This window comes from Vigna radiata, chromosome 1 (assembly GCF_000741045.1).
Source record: "Vigna radiata var. radiata cultivar VC1973A chromosome 1, Vradiata_ver6, whole genome shotgun sequence".
Lineage (NCBI taxonomy): Eukaryota > Viridiplantae > Streptophyta > Magnoliopsida > Fabales > Fabaceae > Vigna > Vigna radiata.
Window position 1 is genome coordinate 8,266,019 of NC_028351.1, and position 18,954 is coordinate 8,284,972.

Consider the following 18,954-nt stretch of genomic DNA (forward strand, 5'->3'; position numbering starts at 1 on the left):
ATTTTTTTTTTATGGATTTGCCATGTCTCCAAAATCTCCCTTCAATTTATATAACAGATGGATACATATACAAAGTCCGGTTANAAAAAAATATATATATATATATATATATATATATATATATATATATATATATATAAATAAAAGTGGTTTTGTAATATTAATTCTTTTTATTAGATTATATATATATATATATATATATATATATATATATATATATATGTTTTTAAATTTTTTAGTAAAAATTGACAATTAGTCTTTTTTTTTTAAACTTTAGTCGAATTTAATCTTTTAATTTTATAAATATATAAATTTAGATTTTTAATCAAATTTAGTTAATTTTTTTCATTTTTCAAATATATTTTTTAGTTAATATTGAAATAAAAATATATGAAACTTATAAACAACTTAAATATTATTGTAAAATATTTTTAAAATATCAAATAAATATAACAAAATTTGATTAGGGTGATTAAATTTATATATTTTTAAAATTGAAAGATTAAATTGAGTTAAAATAATAATAATTCTAATTTTTTCAAAAAATTAAAGACTAAAAATATATTTAATTATTTTTATTATTTTTATGCATGTTTATGAACTTAAATTTTCTCATAGCATTCTAATTTATAAAAATGATAATCTTCGTAAAAAAAACCCTAAAGCACTTAAACTTGTTATACTTAATGATGGTTTAATAATTTTTCAAATTAACCAGATAGAAAAAAAGTATATTATAAGAATACCGATTTATTAGGCATATATGCATATTACATGTCAAAATACATTGGATAAAACTTTTCATCATTTTTTTTTTCACAAGATGTAACATTTCCAACATTCTTTTATAATCTCAAAATATTATTTTTCTCAAAACATTAAAGAAAAGAGACACATTCAGTATAATATATCATTCAAACACCAATAAAATGCTAATACTTTCTAAAAAATTACAATTTTAAGAAAATTTCAATTGCAACTTCTCCGATAATCTCCAAATGCCAGAAGATTACTATGAGAAGCAGCAGTTTCAAGAAAATTTGAACTTGCATAAAATATTTAATTAATAACGTGTTATTTTATTCATACTTGTAGAGAGATAGGATGAACAAAACGTGGTGAGGAACAGTAGCAAAACATGATGCATGCAAAAAGCAGCCAGCAGAGAAGAAAATGATAATGTATGTACATATGTCTGTACAGTGAATATTGTCGTTTATGAGTCACTTTTAACTGTGTTGTAACCAAATAATATATATCACATATGTTGTTGGAAAGAATAAAGAAAAATAATATTTTAATACTATTTTTTATAATTTTAACATTGCACACATGTCAAAATATGATTGGACGATTTCAAATTAAAAAAAACTGAGCCAAAAACATATTTAAAAGAGAAAAATCAAATTTTTTTTTAATTTGAAATCGTCCAATCACATTTTAATACGTGTACAATGTCAAAAAAATAATGTTAAAATATCATTTTCTAAGAATAAAATGTTTACATATAAGTAATTTTCACAACAATGCATTTCACAGAACATATAAGACTATGCCAAACTGACACGTGCAGGCTAAAATATGACTTTTAAAAAGCCTTTTGAACCAATTTATTCTATATTAACTAAGTCCGATTCAAAATAATCATTTTGCCTTTCTTCTTGTTTTATATTTAATTCGATTAATTACTATTATTTAATTAGTAATTTAATCTATATATATAATTCTTTAATTTTGTTTTCATTTCTACTCATTCTATTTTTTCTAAAAGACTAAATTTAAATCTTAATTTTTTTAAAGATTTGATTGAGTTATTATCTCTCTTAGACTCAATGTGATTCATTATATTAAATTGACATTAGTATATCATTTGAAATATGTCATATATCACAGTATAGGTTTGTGACGTCCCAAAAAATGGATGATTTTTTTCATGTTAAAATTTGAGTGACTTTTTATATTGAAACTCCTTTGATTTTAATAGTCACATCTTCCAAAATAGAAGATTACTTAAACTTTGACTTGTTGTATCTTTTAACATTAATAGATGAACCATATTGAGTATTTTAAAAGAAATAGAAACTAATTGAGTAAAAAAAAATATCTCAAAACAAATCAATGAACTAAATATAAAAATTAAATTACTAATTAACATTTTACCTAAATTATCTAAGAAGGGATTGCTTCTCAATTTAATAAATATACACAACAAATTGTTCATTAATCATACATGATAAACTATGATTTTGTTTGATTTTAAGTCTATTAACACTGAGATTTATTATTATATTAAAAATGTCAATTAAATATATTTTTAATTCGTAAATTTTGATGTGAAATTATTTTAAATTTCAAAACTTTAATGAATAAACATAATCCTTCTTATGTTACATTTTTAACATATCAAACAACGCTTCATACTAACATTTGTTTATATTTAAGTTCAAATATCAATATAAAATACAGTAAAGCATATAAAAAAAATTAATATGTTTGTATTAAAAAAAGTTATATTAATTCATTTTTAAAATTTAAAGATTAAAGTATTTCAAAATTTAAGACAGACAATTTAACTTTAAAATTATGTGATGGTTTTATATTTAAAAAATACCTCTTGAAATTATATATATATAACATTTAGTCTCATCTTCAAAAGATATAAACCTATATTGAATATTGCTTAAACAATTTCAGAAGTCATTCTTAAATATCACTTACTATTAATTCGTCATATTTTACTATCTTTATATAAACATTAAACTCGTTATAGAACCATGTACAAAAGCACAATATATATATATATATATATATATATATATATATATATATATATATATATATATATATAGCATTTGCCACTGTTGGATGAGAGTGTTTGTGGTTTCTCTTTGACGGCTTTAAGGATCTATCAACAGTGTCTCAACTCTCAGCAGGTAGCATTCTCATCTTACTAGGGTTTTTGAGTTTTCAACAACAGATATTTTAACAGCTTTTATTGTTCTCCCTCTATTATAAATCATCCGTGTTTCAAGAAATAAAATCCATGTTTTCTTACTACTTCAGCTTATATTAATTATTTTTTTAATCATTCATTCTTTAATTTGATAAAGATACTACAAGTTATAAATATTTAATGGATTAAATATGTTTTTAGTCTCTTAACTTTTAGTGAAAATTAGATTTAGTTCCTCTTTAAAACTTTGACCTAATTTAGTTCTCCAAAGTTTAAAAATGTATGAATTTAATCCTTTTAACTAAATTTGGTTAGATTTATTTGATGTTTCAAGCACGTTTTACGATAGCATTTGAGTTGTTTAGACTGTTTGACATATTTTTGCTTCAACGTTAATTGAGAAACACATTTGAAATTTCAGATAAAATTAACAAAATTTGGTTAAAATGACTAAATTCATACATTTCTAAAGTTTGGGAACTAAATTGAACCAAAGTTTTGAAAAGGATTAACTCTAATTTTCACTGAAAGAGACCAAAAACATATTTAACCCATGTTTAATTGCGTATATAATAAATAATTTAAATGATAATAATAATGATATTACAACGTAATGGTGAAGAACACGAAGTTGAGTCCATAGGATTTCAATTTGAATCTGGAAATGGGCAAAGCTCCATTGGTGCATTGGATGTACCATCTGAATTAACTCTGCCTGCTCACAGGGTCCTGCTTCGTACACATAACTTTGGTGTATTAGGAAAAGAAAAAGGCTATATAAGTCAAAAAAAATATTTAAAGTACAGAAATGTAATTTACCTTTTTATATATTTATTATTTTTTTCTTTAATATTTAATTCTCTTATAACAAATATCAACTCCAACATAGATTTAAAACTAGTTATAACTGAAAAAAGATATTACTACTCTTTTTGACTGTTTTCACAAGAGTATAATAAATATGTTAATTATAGAAATTTATTGTTACATCTATCGAGATTTCATTTCAAGATACAATATTAATTAGACCTGAATCCAATCATATAAACATTATTTTTTATTCAAAATTTTAAAATAATAAATTAATGAATTCTTACTTTTATATGCTATTTCACTTTCTTATTTTTATCTGACTTAAATTCATTTGAATTTTCCACATTTACCTTATTTTTATAATAATGAGAGAGAAAATACTTTTAATTGGGATCTTGTTGCATGTTTGGATTAATTGTGCAACCATAAAGTTGAAGTGGTAGTGGTATGGCCTTAAAGTTTCAGAGAACAACTCGATAAAAAATGGATTAAGCTCATATAATAAAAAGGTAAAGTAAAAGAATTAGCAAACTTAATCATGTATTTTATGAAAGGTTAAGTTAAACATCATGTGATTAAAGAAACTAATAGTTTCTATCTTTGTTGAATTTTAAGTGAACTTTTGCAGCATATAACTTTCTAGGGTTATTCAATAGTCTCAATTATTGGTCCTTGTTGCATAGAGAACTAAGAAACATTGGTCCTATTATATGCCACAGGTGGCAGAGTTTTCAGGTCGAAGAACAAACTGATTAAACATCTATGCCCTTAATAGAAAACTACACCAATACCCTTCAATGCACTACATCAACCCTATATATATATATATATATATATATATATATATGTGTGTGTGTGTGTGTGAATATAAAAATGTTATTCAAGTAGACAGCATGATTACTGAATGGCATGTGATGCAACCAAAGTAGCAGCAGAGATCTTTTGGCAAATGAATTATCAAGACTTTGTACTCATCTACATTATAATTTATTCAAATATCTTTACACTTTTCTCTTCAACATGCCTAGTAGTATTGGAAATACAAAATCTATAAATATTTGGATTTATTCAATAAGTATTTGGACTATTTAAAAAATTTAAACTATTTCTTAGTTCAGTAGTTGATTACTTAGTTTTTTTTTTTTTTAAATTCAATTTCCAGTTTTTTTAGACATTCACAAATAAAAGATTTATTAGCTCTGTCAAGTTGGTATATAAATTAATTTCAGATACCAATTATGTTTTTTTTTTGTTTAATTTAAACTAAATTCTTTTAATTTAAAGTCTTACTTTGAAAATTGCTAACTAGTTCATGTATAATACATTAAAAAGGCCACTTAACTTGAGTTCACAAATTGAAAGTGATGTGACAGGAGGAATATTTGATTTAGAGAATGATAAAAATTGTACTTTTAAGAGTATCTTATTCCATAAAAAGAAAACATGAAATTATAATATAGTTTTGTAATCTTAAAACTATAAACAACATATATGATTTCTTTATTTGGTGGATTGTAGAATTAATGAAAAAATGCTATAAGTAGAAATAAAGTTATGTTGGATGGATTACTGATAGATGCATCAATCAAATCAAATACTCTGTGCAGACACTGCTCTACGTGTAGTTTGCTGTGAATTGAATGATACAGATAATAGTATGATTGAGTTTCCATGCACACACATACAATATGATTGAGTTTCCATGGATGGTGGTCGAATCATTACACTTCACATGCATCAGTAGTAAGTAATCAATGCTCAGATTTCAGTTTTTTTGAGATGCATTAGGACATTTTCTTTATTTTGTGTGTTTGTTCTCTCTCTCTCTATATATATATGATCGATCGAATATGTGGATGTCGGATGCTCGCATAAGATATGTGTTACTTATATTATATTATTGTTTGGAACGACAATACAATACTTATACCTAATTGTTAGAGATTCTGTATAAAATATTTAGAAACTTAGTTATTTTTTTTTAAATAGATATAAATAGTTTTGAGATGAATGGAGTAGTCATATATTTAATTATTGGTTTAAACATTTTTTTGTCCCTAAGTTATGAGCGGAAAGTACAAAGAGCAATCTAAAATGCTGTTATTATTAAGAAACAAATCAGAGCAATATAAAGATGTAGCAGCAGTTGGTAAGAAACAGTATTTCAAGTCAAAAAAAGGACATTTTTTATACTTTAGAGACCAAAGATTTATATTTTAAAAAACGGAGACTAAACTGAACATCCGCTTATAACCTAGAGACCAAAAAGAGATTTAAACCTTAATTATTTGAGGTTAGTGAATTCTTTATTAAGGTTTTTTCTTAAGCATTTTGATTTTATAAAAAATTTCTTATATTTTGAGGTGATCTAAGACTTATCAAACCTATTTATGAAATTTTTATCTTTATATTTTTTTTTCATTTGAATGGAGTTCTATAGGCCATGATTTCTATTTTTCATTTTTGTAAGTTTCAAAGATGAATTCTTAACAACATTATTTTCTAAATTTAATATGATTTACTTGTAACATAAATTGCATTAGTTAGGCCAAAATTCATAAACACAAAAAACAACTAGATGATATGTGATTAAATATTTTTAGATGATATGATAATTATTTAAACATACAATGATATTATATTAAGAATACAAGTTTATGTGTCCAATTTATTTTCACAAAATCAGTTTATAAATCAAAATTTATATTCATTTATATTCTATAAATTGATTTTATTTTTAATTAATATTAAATTTCCATAAAAAGTATTCGTATCTAGATATACCTGATTGGTTGTATTTACGAACTGCAATGGAACCTCGATAGCATGAAAAAAAAAAAAAAAAGAGTGAGGTTCAATGAAAAAAATTATGGATCAATTTTCAACATAAAGGTTGTTGGTGCAATTTCTGTCTCATATATAACAACATTGTTAGTGTTCATGAATGTTTGAGTTGATTTGGATGCAAATTATGCTATATATGTTAGTGACCATTTTAAGCAATTTGTTACATTTTTTAAGCTAATAAATTTGTTTTACTGAAATTGAAAAAAAAAAGTATATAAATAGAGTTGTTATTTGAGCAGTTTTTGTTTTCTTCTTTTATTATTATTTTAATCGTTTTATTATTATTATTATTATTTCATTTGTATTTATCTTGATTTTATATATGTACTTGATCTTTAATAAGAAAAAAAGAACACAAGATTGAAGAGTTTAAAATGAATTAAAACATACCTAAACTTTATAATTCTAAAGCGGTAAAGAAATAGAGAAATTTGTGAATGATGATTGATATTTTGTATGACTCAAGAAAGCAGTGCACCATAAATATTTCTGAAAAAGGAAAATGATATTTTAAGATCATATTTTGACATCATTGGGACGATTTTAAATTAAAAAAACAAATTTTAGTTTTTCTCTTTCAAATATATCTCTGTCTCAATTTTTTTAATTTGAAATCGTCCAATCATATTTTGACACATCTACAGTATCAAAATGGTGTCAAAAAATAGTATTAAAATATCATTTTTCCCGGTATTTTTTTTAAATTAAATAATCAAAATAAAATTATTAAAATAAAAAATATTTCATAATTTTTTATGGAGAGCGTTGCAATCAAAGTTTCGAACAACATCAATTGCGGGAACGAACAAAACTTCTTCAGGTGACACTTTAGCGGACAGCGAACTACAATGCTTCTGGAAAAGACACGAAAATAAATAAATAGGAGGAAGCTCTAAGATTTGGGTCTCTCTAATCTTGTCTCATACTCAATTTCTGAAAAATAAAAATAAATCCTAAAATTTGAAACCTCATCTCAAAATCTATTTCAACATCATTAATGATTTTTAAAATTATTTTTCACATTTTGAGACGTGAGTCGTATAAAAATATTTTCAAACAATATTATTAAAGTATCTCTATCCAAATAAACTTGACTTTACCAAGAGAAAAAAATAAAAACAAGAAATGATAAAAAAAAAGAAAAAAAAAAGTGGGAAGTGAAATTGAGATCCCATTAAAAGGAGTTTCCCAATACAATCTTTTGCTTCTTTTTGTAGTAAAAATGAAACAGTGAATGATAAAAAATTTGGCGCTCAACACACTGAAACCATGGAAAGGTATCGTACATGGCCCATGACAATGATCATTCCTTGGCACCCATTCCAAAGCTCTTCTTCATTTTCACATTTTTTTTTCTTAATTTTCTATAATTTAAATTCGTTAGTTTCTAATTCTTTTAATTCAATTTTTTTTCAATAATTTTTTTATTAACTCTTTCAAGCCACTCTCCTTATTGTGTATGCTTTTGTTAGGTCATTCTAGAAATTACATGATAATAATAATAATTATAACATCATTGAGTTATCAGTGAATGTAAGATGATAAATTTATAAATTTTTTTCTTTTTTATATTCTGTTCAACTATTGTTTTAATATAAAATTCAAATTCACACTTAAATCTCCTAACTTAATTTTGATAATTTATATTTGAGTTATATTATGAGACATTCTAAGTAGAAGTGCTATCAATTCTTTTATGTGAATTGGACTAAAACTCATATTCAATTATGTAATCTTTCTCTAATAAATCATTCTCTCAGGAAAAAAAACATCAATATGACCACTTTTAAGATTTCATTGTTTTCCAATTTTTAATTTTAATAATCTTTCTTTATATCAAGATGTATTTCAGTTATATTTGAATTCAAGTATCTCAAATTTTTTATATCTATATATACTTTTGTTCGTAAAAGAAAACACAATTGAGAGAACTAAAAACTACAATCACATATATAAAAAATTGAATTCATATAATTCAAACTATGAACACTAAAATCACACTATACAAGATTCAATTAAGCTTTAACTTTGATCGTAAAAGAGGATTTAATTAATATTTCATCATATTATATTTTCGGCAAAAAAAAAACAAAAGATCTAAAGATATGCACTCCTCCTACCTTGGTTGCTAGTGGATTTTGAACAAATTAAGCAATGACATTACTATTAAATTAGCACTATTTAAAATAATGAAACTTGAAAGTGTGGAATATTTATAATGTTTGTTCCTAAAGTTTGGGTGCAATGGATGAAAAGTAGAAACACAGATCTTAGGATTAGCTTGTGTGGATATAATTCTATCCAAAAATGATTTCGTGGCAAAATCAATTGCCATGCTTTTCCCAAAAGTCAGACCAACAAGATCAAACCTTAATTAAGTTCTTGATTTTGTCTGCTGTCTGATTTGGTAGCATAATCAAATAATGCTTTTATCAATTCAGGTGAGGCACAGTATATTCCAAGTCACAAAATCACTGGTTGTTAAAATTACATTTATGTTTTTATTAAAAAGAAATAAACAAAATGATGTTATAAAATAATTTCAAACTATAAATAAAGTGACGTAGAATTTTGAAAAGCTTTATGTTGTTTAAAAACTGCATTTATTGTATGTTTATTTTGGTTATTATATGAGTGTTGTGTGGTAGGAAAGGAAACATATGAATAATATGGTATGTTAGGATGTTGAAAGGAGGGAGAAAATGAAGGTAAGGGAAGCACATGGAATATATAATGGTTTTCCAAAATTATAGTAAACAAATGTCCTTTAGTAGTTAGGACCACAGAACAGTAACAGAAAGAGGAATGAGAAGCAAAGTGATAGGAAGAAGAAACCAAAGTGAACAGTTTCGGTTTTGGCTGTTTCGGTTTTTGAGAGAATGAATATCACTGACTTAGTAAAAAAGTTTTAAAAGAAAAAGACACAAAACTCCAATCACTGTACTAACATAACAAAGCCACCCCATTGCTCGATAAATCTTTCAACTGTTCCTTTCATCACTGCTAAAAGACAATGCTAACAGAGGAAGCAAAAAGGCCTCACTCACACACTCTTTCCTTTTCTCTTAACCACGTATGCATGCAAATGCAATACCCTCTTTCATTTTCTTCCCTTACTTCCAAAAGTTGGAGCATCTCAATCTCACTTACCTCATTATCTTCATCCACCACCATATATAGTACTACCCTTTCATTTTTCACTTCTCTCTCTCTATATATATATATATTATCATTTTTATTCTTTATATAATAATAATAGTAGTACACATTATTATCAGCTAGCTGTAGCACTTCAATATCTGGCATATCAAAGGTTCACTTCTTCTGCTCAAAAATAGACATGGAATCTGAGAGGCCTAACACTACTATTGAGACCTACGAACACCAACACCAACTACAACAGCAAGATGATGACGAGGAAGAAGAAGAAGAAGAAAAGAACAATGAGATCCTCAAGAGAAGAATCTCCAGCCACCCTCTCTATGGACTGCTGGTTGAAGCTCACCTCGACTGTTTGAAGGTTCCTTCTCTCTTTTCCTTTCAACTCCTTCCTTCTTATTAATTCTGTTTACTGTTTTCAACCTCAACTTTGTGTTTCATCACTGTATGCCATATATCATGGTTGATTTCTCAGAAAAGTAATTGTATCAAACTGTAAGATGTGATTCCAAACGATATGCTTCTTTTTTAATCTGAATGTGAATCAGTGTTTAAGAGGGAACTGTTTCTCTTGCCCTTTCAAAGAAGTCTTTCATCCCTTCTTGGATCATGATAAATGACCAAGGATTATCTTTCAGATCGAGTTCTTTTCTTCCAATATAACATACTGAAGGGAGCAGATTCGTTTATATATTTATATGCAAGCTGAAGTTCAACTCCAGTTTGGCCAAACTGGTTAATTTTATAATTAAATTGTATCTTAAAAGTTGTGATTATAATGTGGTGGGTGAAGTAGTTCACATAGAGAAAAACAAAAGCTTGACTACATCATTTGAAATGGAAACTGACCTTTCTTGAAAGTGAAGTTTTTCTTATCATCAACCACTTTATGGATTGATAAACTGTGGACTGATTAACTTGTTGATTGCTGCACATTGTGTACAAAAGATAACAGGAAGACCAAAGGATCTTCATTCTTTTAATTTAAGCACGAACCTTAAAAGATAATGGTTTTAGAACTTTTATTCAGGTCGGTGACATTTCCAACCTGGAGAGAGAGCTGAAGATAGATCAGATGCAAGCAACAGAGAAGAAAAACTTGGGCATGTTCAGCCAATCTGAGCTCGATCTCTTCATGGTAAGACTAACACAACACACTCTCTCTCACTTCCTCACCTGTTTGGTTTGGTTTACACAAACATCAATGTATGTATGTATGAATGAATGCTTTTATGGGATATGATGATGAAGTACCGTACGAAAAGTCAGTCAAATATATAACCTAACACATCATGTGAGAACTGAATTATGTTAATTTTGATGGACACTTCATGGTTGCCTAAAGCATGTGCTTCCTGCTTGAAAGAGACTACTCTCAGAAATGCTCATAGTTTTTTGTTCCAATTCCATGACTGTGACACTTTTCCTATCTCTCTCTGTGTTTGTGCTAGCTAGTGTTCAGATGCTATCTTTTCACATTTACTTTAGGCCGCAAAGATCATTAGAGTTTGGTTATTACTCACCATATAATTGTCATAACCACCTCTTATATATTTTTCTCATCAAAACTTATCGTAAAGATTTTATTTTCCTTGAATTCTCCACATTTGTCTATATCTGTGTCTCAGGCTTAGATTTTGCATGTATCTTATCTTTACAGTATTAGTTAATAGAAAGAAATGATGAAAAATGGATGAATATAAGATTAAAACCAGTAATTTTTAGAACAGTAAAGATTACACAAGATGAAAGTAATGATTAAAGTTTTTGAAGGTGTTAGGTCTAATGGTAAAACTTTGAATAGAGAAAATGGTAGGTGAAGGTGGCAGTATCTGAAGTGTTGAACATATCATAAATGTGGAATGCAATGGTGTCATTAAATAATAGTGAGAAAATATCTGGGATGAGTTTGAGAAAATACTTTTTGACACAAGTAGTATCACTTTGTTATACTGCTTTGAATGGACTGGAACATGCAGCTTCTCTTTGAATTGCTCATTTTTAGGAGACCTATTAGACCCCACACTTCCACCTTCATATACTTCTCCAAACTTTTATCATTCTTCAAGCACTTTTAGATAGAATATATAGACTTTAGGTAAGCATTGCTAAGTGTGTAAAATGATGATGGATGCAGGAAGCATATTGCTTGGCACTTGGGAAGCTTAAAGAAGCAATGGTGGAACCACAACAGAAGTCCATGGCTTTCATAAACAACATGCATTCTCAACTTAGAGAGATCACTAACCCAACTTTGCCTGCACCTTCTTCTGAACCTTCACCACCTTCTGCTTCTTCTAGTCACTCCAAATTCTCAATAAATTAGCAACAATTTACTTTTTCATGCATGCATCATACTTTAAAATTATTATATATTATAACTAGGTTATTAAGTAAGCCTTTCAATTATCATCATATCCCTGATTAATTAAACTCTACCTCATATAAATATATAAACTAACTGTCATTAACTGCCATGACTATTATTATTATTATTATTATTGTTGTATAAATATTATTGAGGTTAATTAGGTTTATTTCTTTTTAGATTTTTCCATAAAAATGAACCTAGGTTAGAGATATTAAGGTTCATCGAGACATTTTTTACTCTAGTAAAGAATTTTTGTTAAAAAAATTCCAACAATTCAGATCATAACATTAGTATGCACGACCATAAGGTTGTTTCAATGAGTATCTTAACAAAAGTGTAAAGGAATTAAACAACATTTATTCATTGTTAGAAATTACGATGAAAAAATAAATGCTAAATTTTTTTATCATCCTTTTTTATTTTAGTTTATATAAAGAAAACTAATTGATTTACTAATTATGTCTGGTGATGATTATGTTTTTTTTGAAAAATAACAAGTTAAAGAAAAAACAGTTTTTACAAGAACAAAGAGATTATATTCCTTCATAACGAGTCTAAATTAAACTCATACTAAATTATAAGATTGATAATATTTTCATTTGTTTATCTACTTCCCAATTATCCCGAAAGTGTTAATTAACACTATTTCTAATATTTGTAATTTTATGATTTTGGAGTTTGGAGATGACCAAACATTTAAACAAATTAATTAATTCAATTAAATCACCAAGCTGTTTGAAATCCAGAAAGGAAAAAAAAACACTAAAAGAAAAAACTTCTTAAATGTGTAACATTTTTTCATCACATGCATTGACCCTATAAGTAGTGACAATATTCATATCCCAAAAAGACCAGAAAGAGTTTAAATACTATATTTCTTCAAGTTTCGATAGTTATAATAGTTTATAATTAAGAAATAATACAATCCAAAACTTTAAAGAGAATTCAGTCAAATACTTTAGGTTAAACCAACATAGCTATATATAGATAAATAAATGACAACTTTATACATATATATATATATATATATATATATATATATATATATATATATATATATATATATATATATATATATATATATAAGTATAAGAAGGTTAAAATTTTGGCTGATCATTTATCACCCTTATATTTGAGGGATTAAAATAGATTTTTATGAAGAATTAGGATCTAATTTTTAATTTTTTTAAAGAATTAGGATCTAATTTTTAATTTTTTTAATTTTATATAATAAAAAACTGAAAACATATTTAACTTTACTATTTATATAAATACCACACTTTATTTCAAGTCATAACTTGCTCTGTGGGAGCCGAATTTTGATCTGATCTCAATTTTATCAAAATACTAGTTTAAGGCAACGACCTTTCCAACGCCGTCGTCCGAAGCGTCTCCTCCTCCTTTCCTCCCTCCCAGTCAACCGCCGCTGCAAAACCCCCGTCGCTGTCGACGCCGACGAGGTTCTCCCCCTCCCTCTATGTTTCATTTTGCTATCTGTGTGATTTGGGTTCGAATTGATTAACTTTTTCAAGAGAGAGCAGAGCACCTTTCGTTTTATTTGTTGGGTTCCTATTTGATGGTGATTTTGGATTTTGGTGCGTTCTGTTTGTCCCTGGAATGGAATGTGAGGTCTCGATTTCTAGGTGCGATTTTGTCTAGGTCCGGCAAGAGCTGGTGTTTCTGGTTTGAATGAAGAACATTGGATTCCGATTACTGGTTGTCTGAATCTTATTTAGTATGTTTAATTGTGGTGGAATGATGTAATATACTTTATTGTCTTAATTTGATTTCATTTGAGCTTTGACATTTGTCTACCATTTGCATTTGCTGAAATTTGCTGGGTCTGTTGGGTGATGTGGTTTTGTAACGTGCCTTTCATTTTTAAAAAAAAAAAACAAAAAAAAAAGCCGCTCGGCCCGCTGGCCAGTTGCTATGCGGATCGGGCTAGACTTTTTAGCTCGCATTTTAAAAGCGGGGCTGGCTAGCCTGCCACTCTTACCTTTACATGTATTCTGATGTTATTATTATTATTATTGTTGCCTTTGGACTTTATTTTTGTTTTGTCTTTGACAAGTTAATTTAATTTACAATTTTTTATGTGATGCTGAAATTATCACCTGTAAGAAGACTTTGCTAACTAGATGTGTGGGCAGTCTTAATTTTAGTTTCAGGTTATGTTTTGACATCCGAAATCTGGGCAGAGTTGATTGCCGTTCAAATTGTAACATATAGACAAATAGCGAGAATAGTTTTAGACTCATTTGGGTTTGTGTCCCAATTCCATGAGCATAAGATGGCCAAGACGGTTGACACCAACCTATCTCTCTCAGATTATAAGAACCCAGAAAAACCCAATAAAGGCTCTTCACATTTTCAATGAAGCCAAATCCAGGTACCCCAATTACTGCCACAATGGTCCTGTTTATGCCACCATGATCAACATCCTTGGAACATCAGGGAGGCTGACTGAGATGAGGGATGTGATTGAGCAGATGAGAGAGGATTCATGTGAATGCAAGGATTCTGTTTTTGTGTCTGTTATTAAGACATATGCCAATGCCGGCCAGGTAGATGAAGCTATGTCTCTGTACAAAACAATTCCTCAGTTTAACTGTGTTAATTGGACAGAATCCTTCAACACAATTTTGCAGATAATGGTGAATGAGAACCGGCTTGAAATGGCCCACCATCTCTTTGTCAAGAGCTCTTGTGGTTGGGAAGTGAGGTCTCGGGTTCGAGCATTGAACTTGCTTATGTATGCTCTTTGCCAGAATGGTCGCTCTGATTTGGCACTGCAGTTATTCCAAGAGATGGATTATCAAAGTTGCTACCCTAATAGGGACAGCTATGCAATTTTGATGAAGGGATTGTGCCAAGACAGGAGGTTACATGAGGCCACCCATTTGTTGTATTCAATGTTTTGGAGGATCTCACAGAAAGGTAATGGTGAGGATATTGTAGTCTATAGAACACTTTTGGATGCTTTATGTGATGCTGGAAAACTTGAAGAAGCTGTGGAAATTCTAGGTAAAATTTTGAGGAAAGGACTGAAGGCTCCGAAGCGATGTTATAACCATCCTGATCTTGGCCAGTTCTTGGATGGCAAAGATATAGAAAGTGCTAAACATGTGATTCATGAAGCTTTGGTCAAAGGCTCAATTCCTAGTTTGGCTAGTTATAATGCCATGGCTGTTGATCTGTACACCGAAGGTAAGATAGATGAGGCTGATAAGGTCATCATGGTAATGCAAGACAGAGGCTTTAGACCAACACATAATATCTTCGAGGCAAAAGTAGCTGCATTGTGCAAGGTTAGTAAGGTGAACGAAGCAATCAAGGTAATTGAGGAAGACATGGTGAAAGTTAATTGTCTACCAACTGCTAGAGTGTACAACATTCTCTTGAAAAGCCTATACAATGTTGGAAATTCTATGACTGTACTCGAGAGCTTGAACAAGATGTCAAACAAGGTAGGTAGTGCAGGTGACAGAGATACTTACGGCATGTTGCTGGAAATGCTTTGTGGTGAGAGAAGGTATGTCGAGGCAAGCCAACTTCTGGAGAAAATGTCAATTAAGTCATACTGGCCCAGTACCAACAGTTATAATTCTGTCATTAAAGGTCTTTGCTCCTTAGGTAGGCAATATGAAGCAGTTATGTGGTTAGAGGACATGATGAGCCAGGGAAAGCTTCCTGAAACTTCTGTCTGGAATTCATTGGCATCTTTATTTTGTAACTCAGAAAAGATTAAAGCGTCTTCTGAGACATTTAGTCGCCTGAGTGGTTTGTGAAATTGTGATTAATAGAATCATGTACCACCAATCTTTTTTTTTTTTTTTAATTTAAATGCTTCTTTAATAGCTTCAAAGACACCATATTTAGTGTTGATTCAGTTGCTGACTTGACCCTTCGTAACTTGTTCAGTTACCAAGCTTGCATTCACTTTTGACCCAAAAAAACTTCAAGCAGGGCATAAGATTACTTGTGGAATCCCTGTCCTGTTTGCGTGTCCTAGGTTGGATCTTTTAAGTTGCTTTATAGTTTGGCGTTCTTCTCCTACTGATAAGTCCCATATTCTTAAATTTTTTCTTGACTAAGTGCATTGTTTTGGGTAGATTTAAGTTGTTAATTTTTAGTTTTTAGATTAGATTTAGTTTAGGAAGCATTTCAGGTTAGTTTTATAAATTTAGCTTGATTAGGCAATTGTAGTGCAATTTTAGTGTTAGTCTTAGAATTAGTTCTAGAGTAGCCTGGGATTGTGGAATTCTAGTTTAGATATTAGTTTCTTAGTTTGATTACAATTTTACAAGTTAGAATTAAATAGGAATTTAGTTAAAAGTTAGTAGCCTAGTTTAGTAAATAGATTTAGTAATAATTCATAACTAAGAGTAGACTAGTGTAGCTTAGACTAGATTGCTTAAATAGTCCTGTATAGATTAAGGTTACTTGTATAGTGTTTTTGGGGCATAATTCAGGTTTAGGATAGGAGAATTGTAGGTGCAGTTCTGGTTTTTAGTTCTTAGCAAGATTAACTTAGTGACTTAGCCTAGTCTAGTTTAGGTAGTTTTGAATAGCATGGTAATTCGAACTTGTGTTTTTGTAATTGTAGTAGCTAAATGAAATAAGGTCAGCAATGAAATGGTGATCAAAACTAGTCAGCACATACAACTCAGAATTAGCTTGGCAATTATGCAGAGTTGACCAGAGAGTTGACCCAAAGTTGAGTTTTTGGAATTGATCTCCAAATGCTATGACAGCTGATGGAAGCCCAAAATGACATTGCTTCACACTTGTGCTGAGTTTTTTTGACTTATAGAAGTGAAAGAAGCTGCTCTAATTAGTCAATTCGTAGAAATGAGCAAATCTTGTGTAGTGAACCAAATAAACCATGGGTTTGAGCTTAAGTAAGATGCTGAATGAAGTCTACACGTGCTGTATAGTTAAAATTGCTAGAATTGATGTTGTGCAGGAGAAGCAAGCTGTTGAGAAGAGCTGAACCAAGGTTAAGAAAGTTGGAACTGCTGACACATTGTGGTAGAAGTTGATTGACTGGACATTTGAAGTCTGCACATGTTGTCAAGATGCAGGAGCTGCTGAGTTATCAACTAATACAGCTGTATGTGACCTACAATAGCCAGTAGGAATCCAAAAGGCACAATTGAAGAACTGTGTGAACCTGCATTAAGTTAAATAGTTAGTTTAGGATAGATATAATTAACTGTAAAACTTGTCTTGATTGTTACTTTACAGTTTGTAGTAGTTTCTAGTTTGTGTGAGTTGGTAGTTCAGTTTTGATAGTCTTTTAGCATTTAAAACGTGTCTTGATTGTTACTTTACAGATTTACTTCCAAATTTTGTGCGATCCTGGTCTTAGCTTAGTTTAGGATGCATTTGTAGGTTCTTATAGGTGAAATTTTGTAGTTCTTTGTAATTGTAGTAATTATCCTAGTTTCTAGCATTCTTTCATCGTTTAGAACTTGCTTAGAAGTTAAGTTTTTTGTTTAGGTAGCTTAGGCATTATTTTTTAGTCCTTGTAGCATGGTGATGAGCATTGGAGTGAGTTTTACGTGAAATTCAAGGTCTTTAATCAGATATTGTAGTTTCTGTTATTTTTGAATTGTGACTTGGTTTTTATCATTCAAAAGTTATTTAGATAGTTTCTTTACAGTTCCAAATAGTAGTTTAAGGAAATTTTCAGTTTTAGCATTTTTAGCCTACTAATATCTTGGTTATCTCTGTAATTGCAGTTTTCTTTTGTTTAATGATATTTGCTATAACTTTCGTTGCAACATAAGATATTTTCTATTAACAAGGATTGATTCCACGGATAAAAACTGTCTACTTCAATGTAATTATCTTTCTTCATTATTTTGGCTTTTGCAAATGTGATAGTGATGCTGGTTAGGGTTCGTTACTGATTTTTATGACAAATTGACAATTGTTCTAGCAGCTTGATAGAGCAATTTTGGAATCAAGGGATGTTGTTTTCTTGCTAGCAATGACACATCATTTTCTTGCTAGAGCAATTATTGTGTTATTTACTGTTCTTTAACATTTTGTTTTCAATTAAGGGTATGCAGTATATACTTTTTAATTTTATTTTTAATTAGAGAATTCATTAGCGAGTTAAATAGAAAACTATACAAACAAAAACCATCGTCATCTTGTTTGTTCCAATAGAAATTTTGATCTGACACTACCTATTAGAATTTGAGTTGAATGTGTGTAAAACATCATAAACTTTTATTTCATTTCGTGCTCCAACCACATATTCGTTTATTTTATAACTAAATGACTTGAAGTATGTATAAACCGGCAAAACAATAAACCATGACACTAAAAGTTGAAAATGAGTCTTATTATTATTCTCAATCATGAAAAATACATTCTCAAACCTTCTATTTATAATAATCTAGTTCTCATGAAAAGAGAAATAGGGAAACTAGGAAATCTAAAAAATAATAAAATAAAATAAAAGTTATGTATCTATTTTCTCTAATTAAGAGGTTTCTAAAGATATTATTTCAAATTACAATACTCCTTTTAAGTTGGTAAATAAATATCAATCATTCTCAATTGGTCTACAAGATCTTGAAATCTACCTGGAGGAAGTTCTTTTGTGAAAATATCTACTATTTGAAGTTCTGTAGAAACATGAGTTGTAATCACAAAGCCTCTGTCAAGATTATCTTTGATGAAATGTCTATCAATTTCAATGTGTTTGGTTTTGTCATGTTGTACTGGATTATGGGTTATGCTTATAGTAGACTTATTGTCACAGTGTAGTTGCATCGGGTGCTCCACTTTGACT

At 28.9% G+C, this 18,954-nt stretch overlaps 2 protein-coding genes across 2 annotated transcripts; both read left to right on the top strand.

The window, feature by feature from the left end:
* The first annotated feature begins 9,877 nt into the window (after positions 1-9,877).
* Positions 9,878-12,242, top strand: LOC106756745 (homeobox protein knotted-1-like 1). Its single transcript, XM_014639304.2, has 3 exons — positions 9,878-10,133; positions 10,803-10,910; positions 11,910-12,242. Exons 1-3 carry the CDS (start codon positions 9,954-9,956, stop codon positions 12,096-12,098), a joined length of 477 nt encoding a protein of 158 aa, XP_014494790.1. The 5' UTR covers positions 9,878-9,953; the 3' UTR covers positions 12,099-12,242.
* A 1,180-nt stretch (positions 12,243-13,422) lies between these two features.
* Positions 13,423-16,011, top strand: LOC106755966 (pentatricopeptide repeat-containing protein At1g05600). Its single transcript, XM_014638206.2, has 2 exons — positions 13,423-13,603; positions 14,297-16,011. The coding sequence occupies exon 2, from the start codon at positions 14,426-14,428 to the stop codon at positions 15,932-15,934; it is 1,509 nt and encodes a 502-aa protein (XP_014493692.1). The 5' UTR covers positions 13,423-13,603; positions 14,297-14,425; the 3' UTR covers positions 15,935-16,011.
* The last annotated feature ends 2,943 nt before the right edge of the window (positions 16,012-18,954 follow it).

Bases quoted from the DNA above. Each gene is read 5' to 3' on its own strand.
- LOC106756745 (XM_014639304.2), top strand. From the start codon at position 9,954: ATGGAATCTGAGAGGCCTAACACTACTATTGAGACCTACGAACACCAA. The intron at 10,134-10,802 runs GTTCCTTCTCTC...ACTTTTATTCAG, and splicing joins CTCACCTCGACTGTTTGAAG to GTCGGTGACATTTCCAACCT. The intron at 10,911-11,909 runs GTAAGACTAACA...TGATGGATGCAG, and splicing joins CTGAGCTCGATCTCTTCATG to GAAGCATATTGCTTGGCACT.
- LOC106755966 (XM_014638206.2), top strand. From the start codon at position 14,426: ATGAGCATAAGATGGCCAAGACGGTTGACACCAACCTATCTCTCTCAG.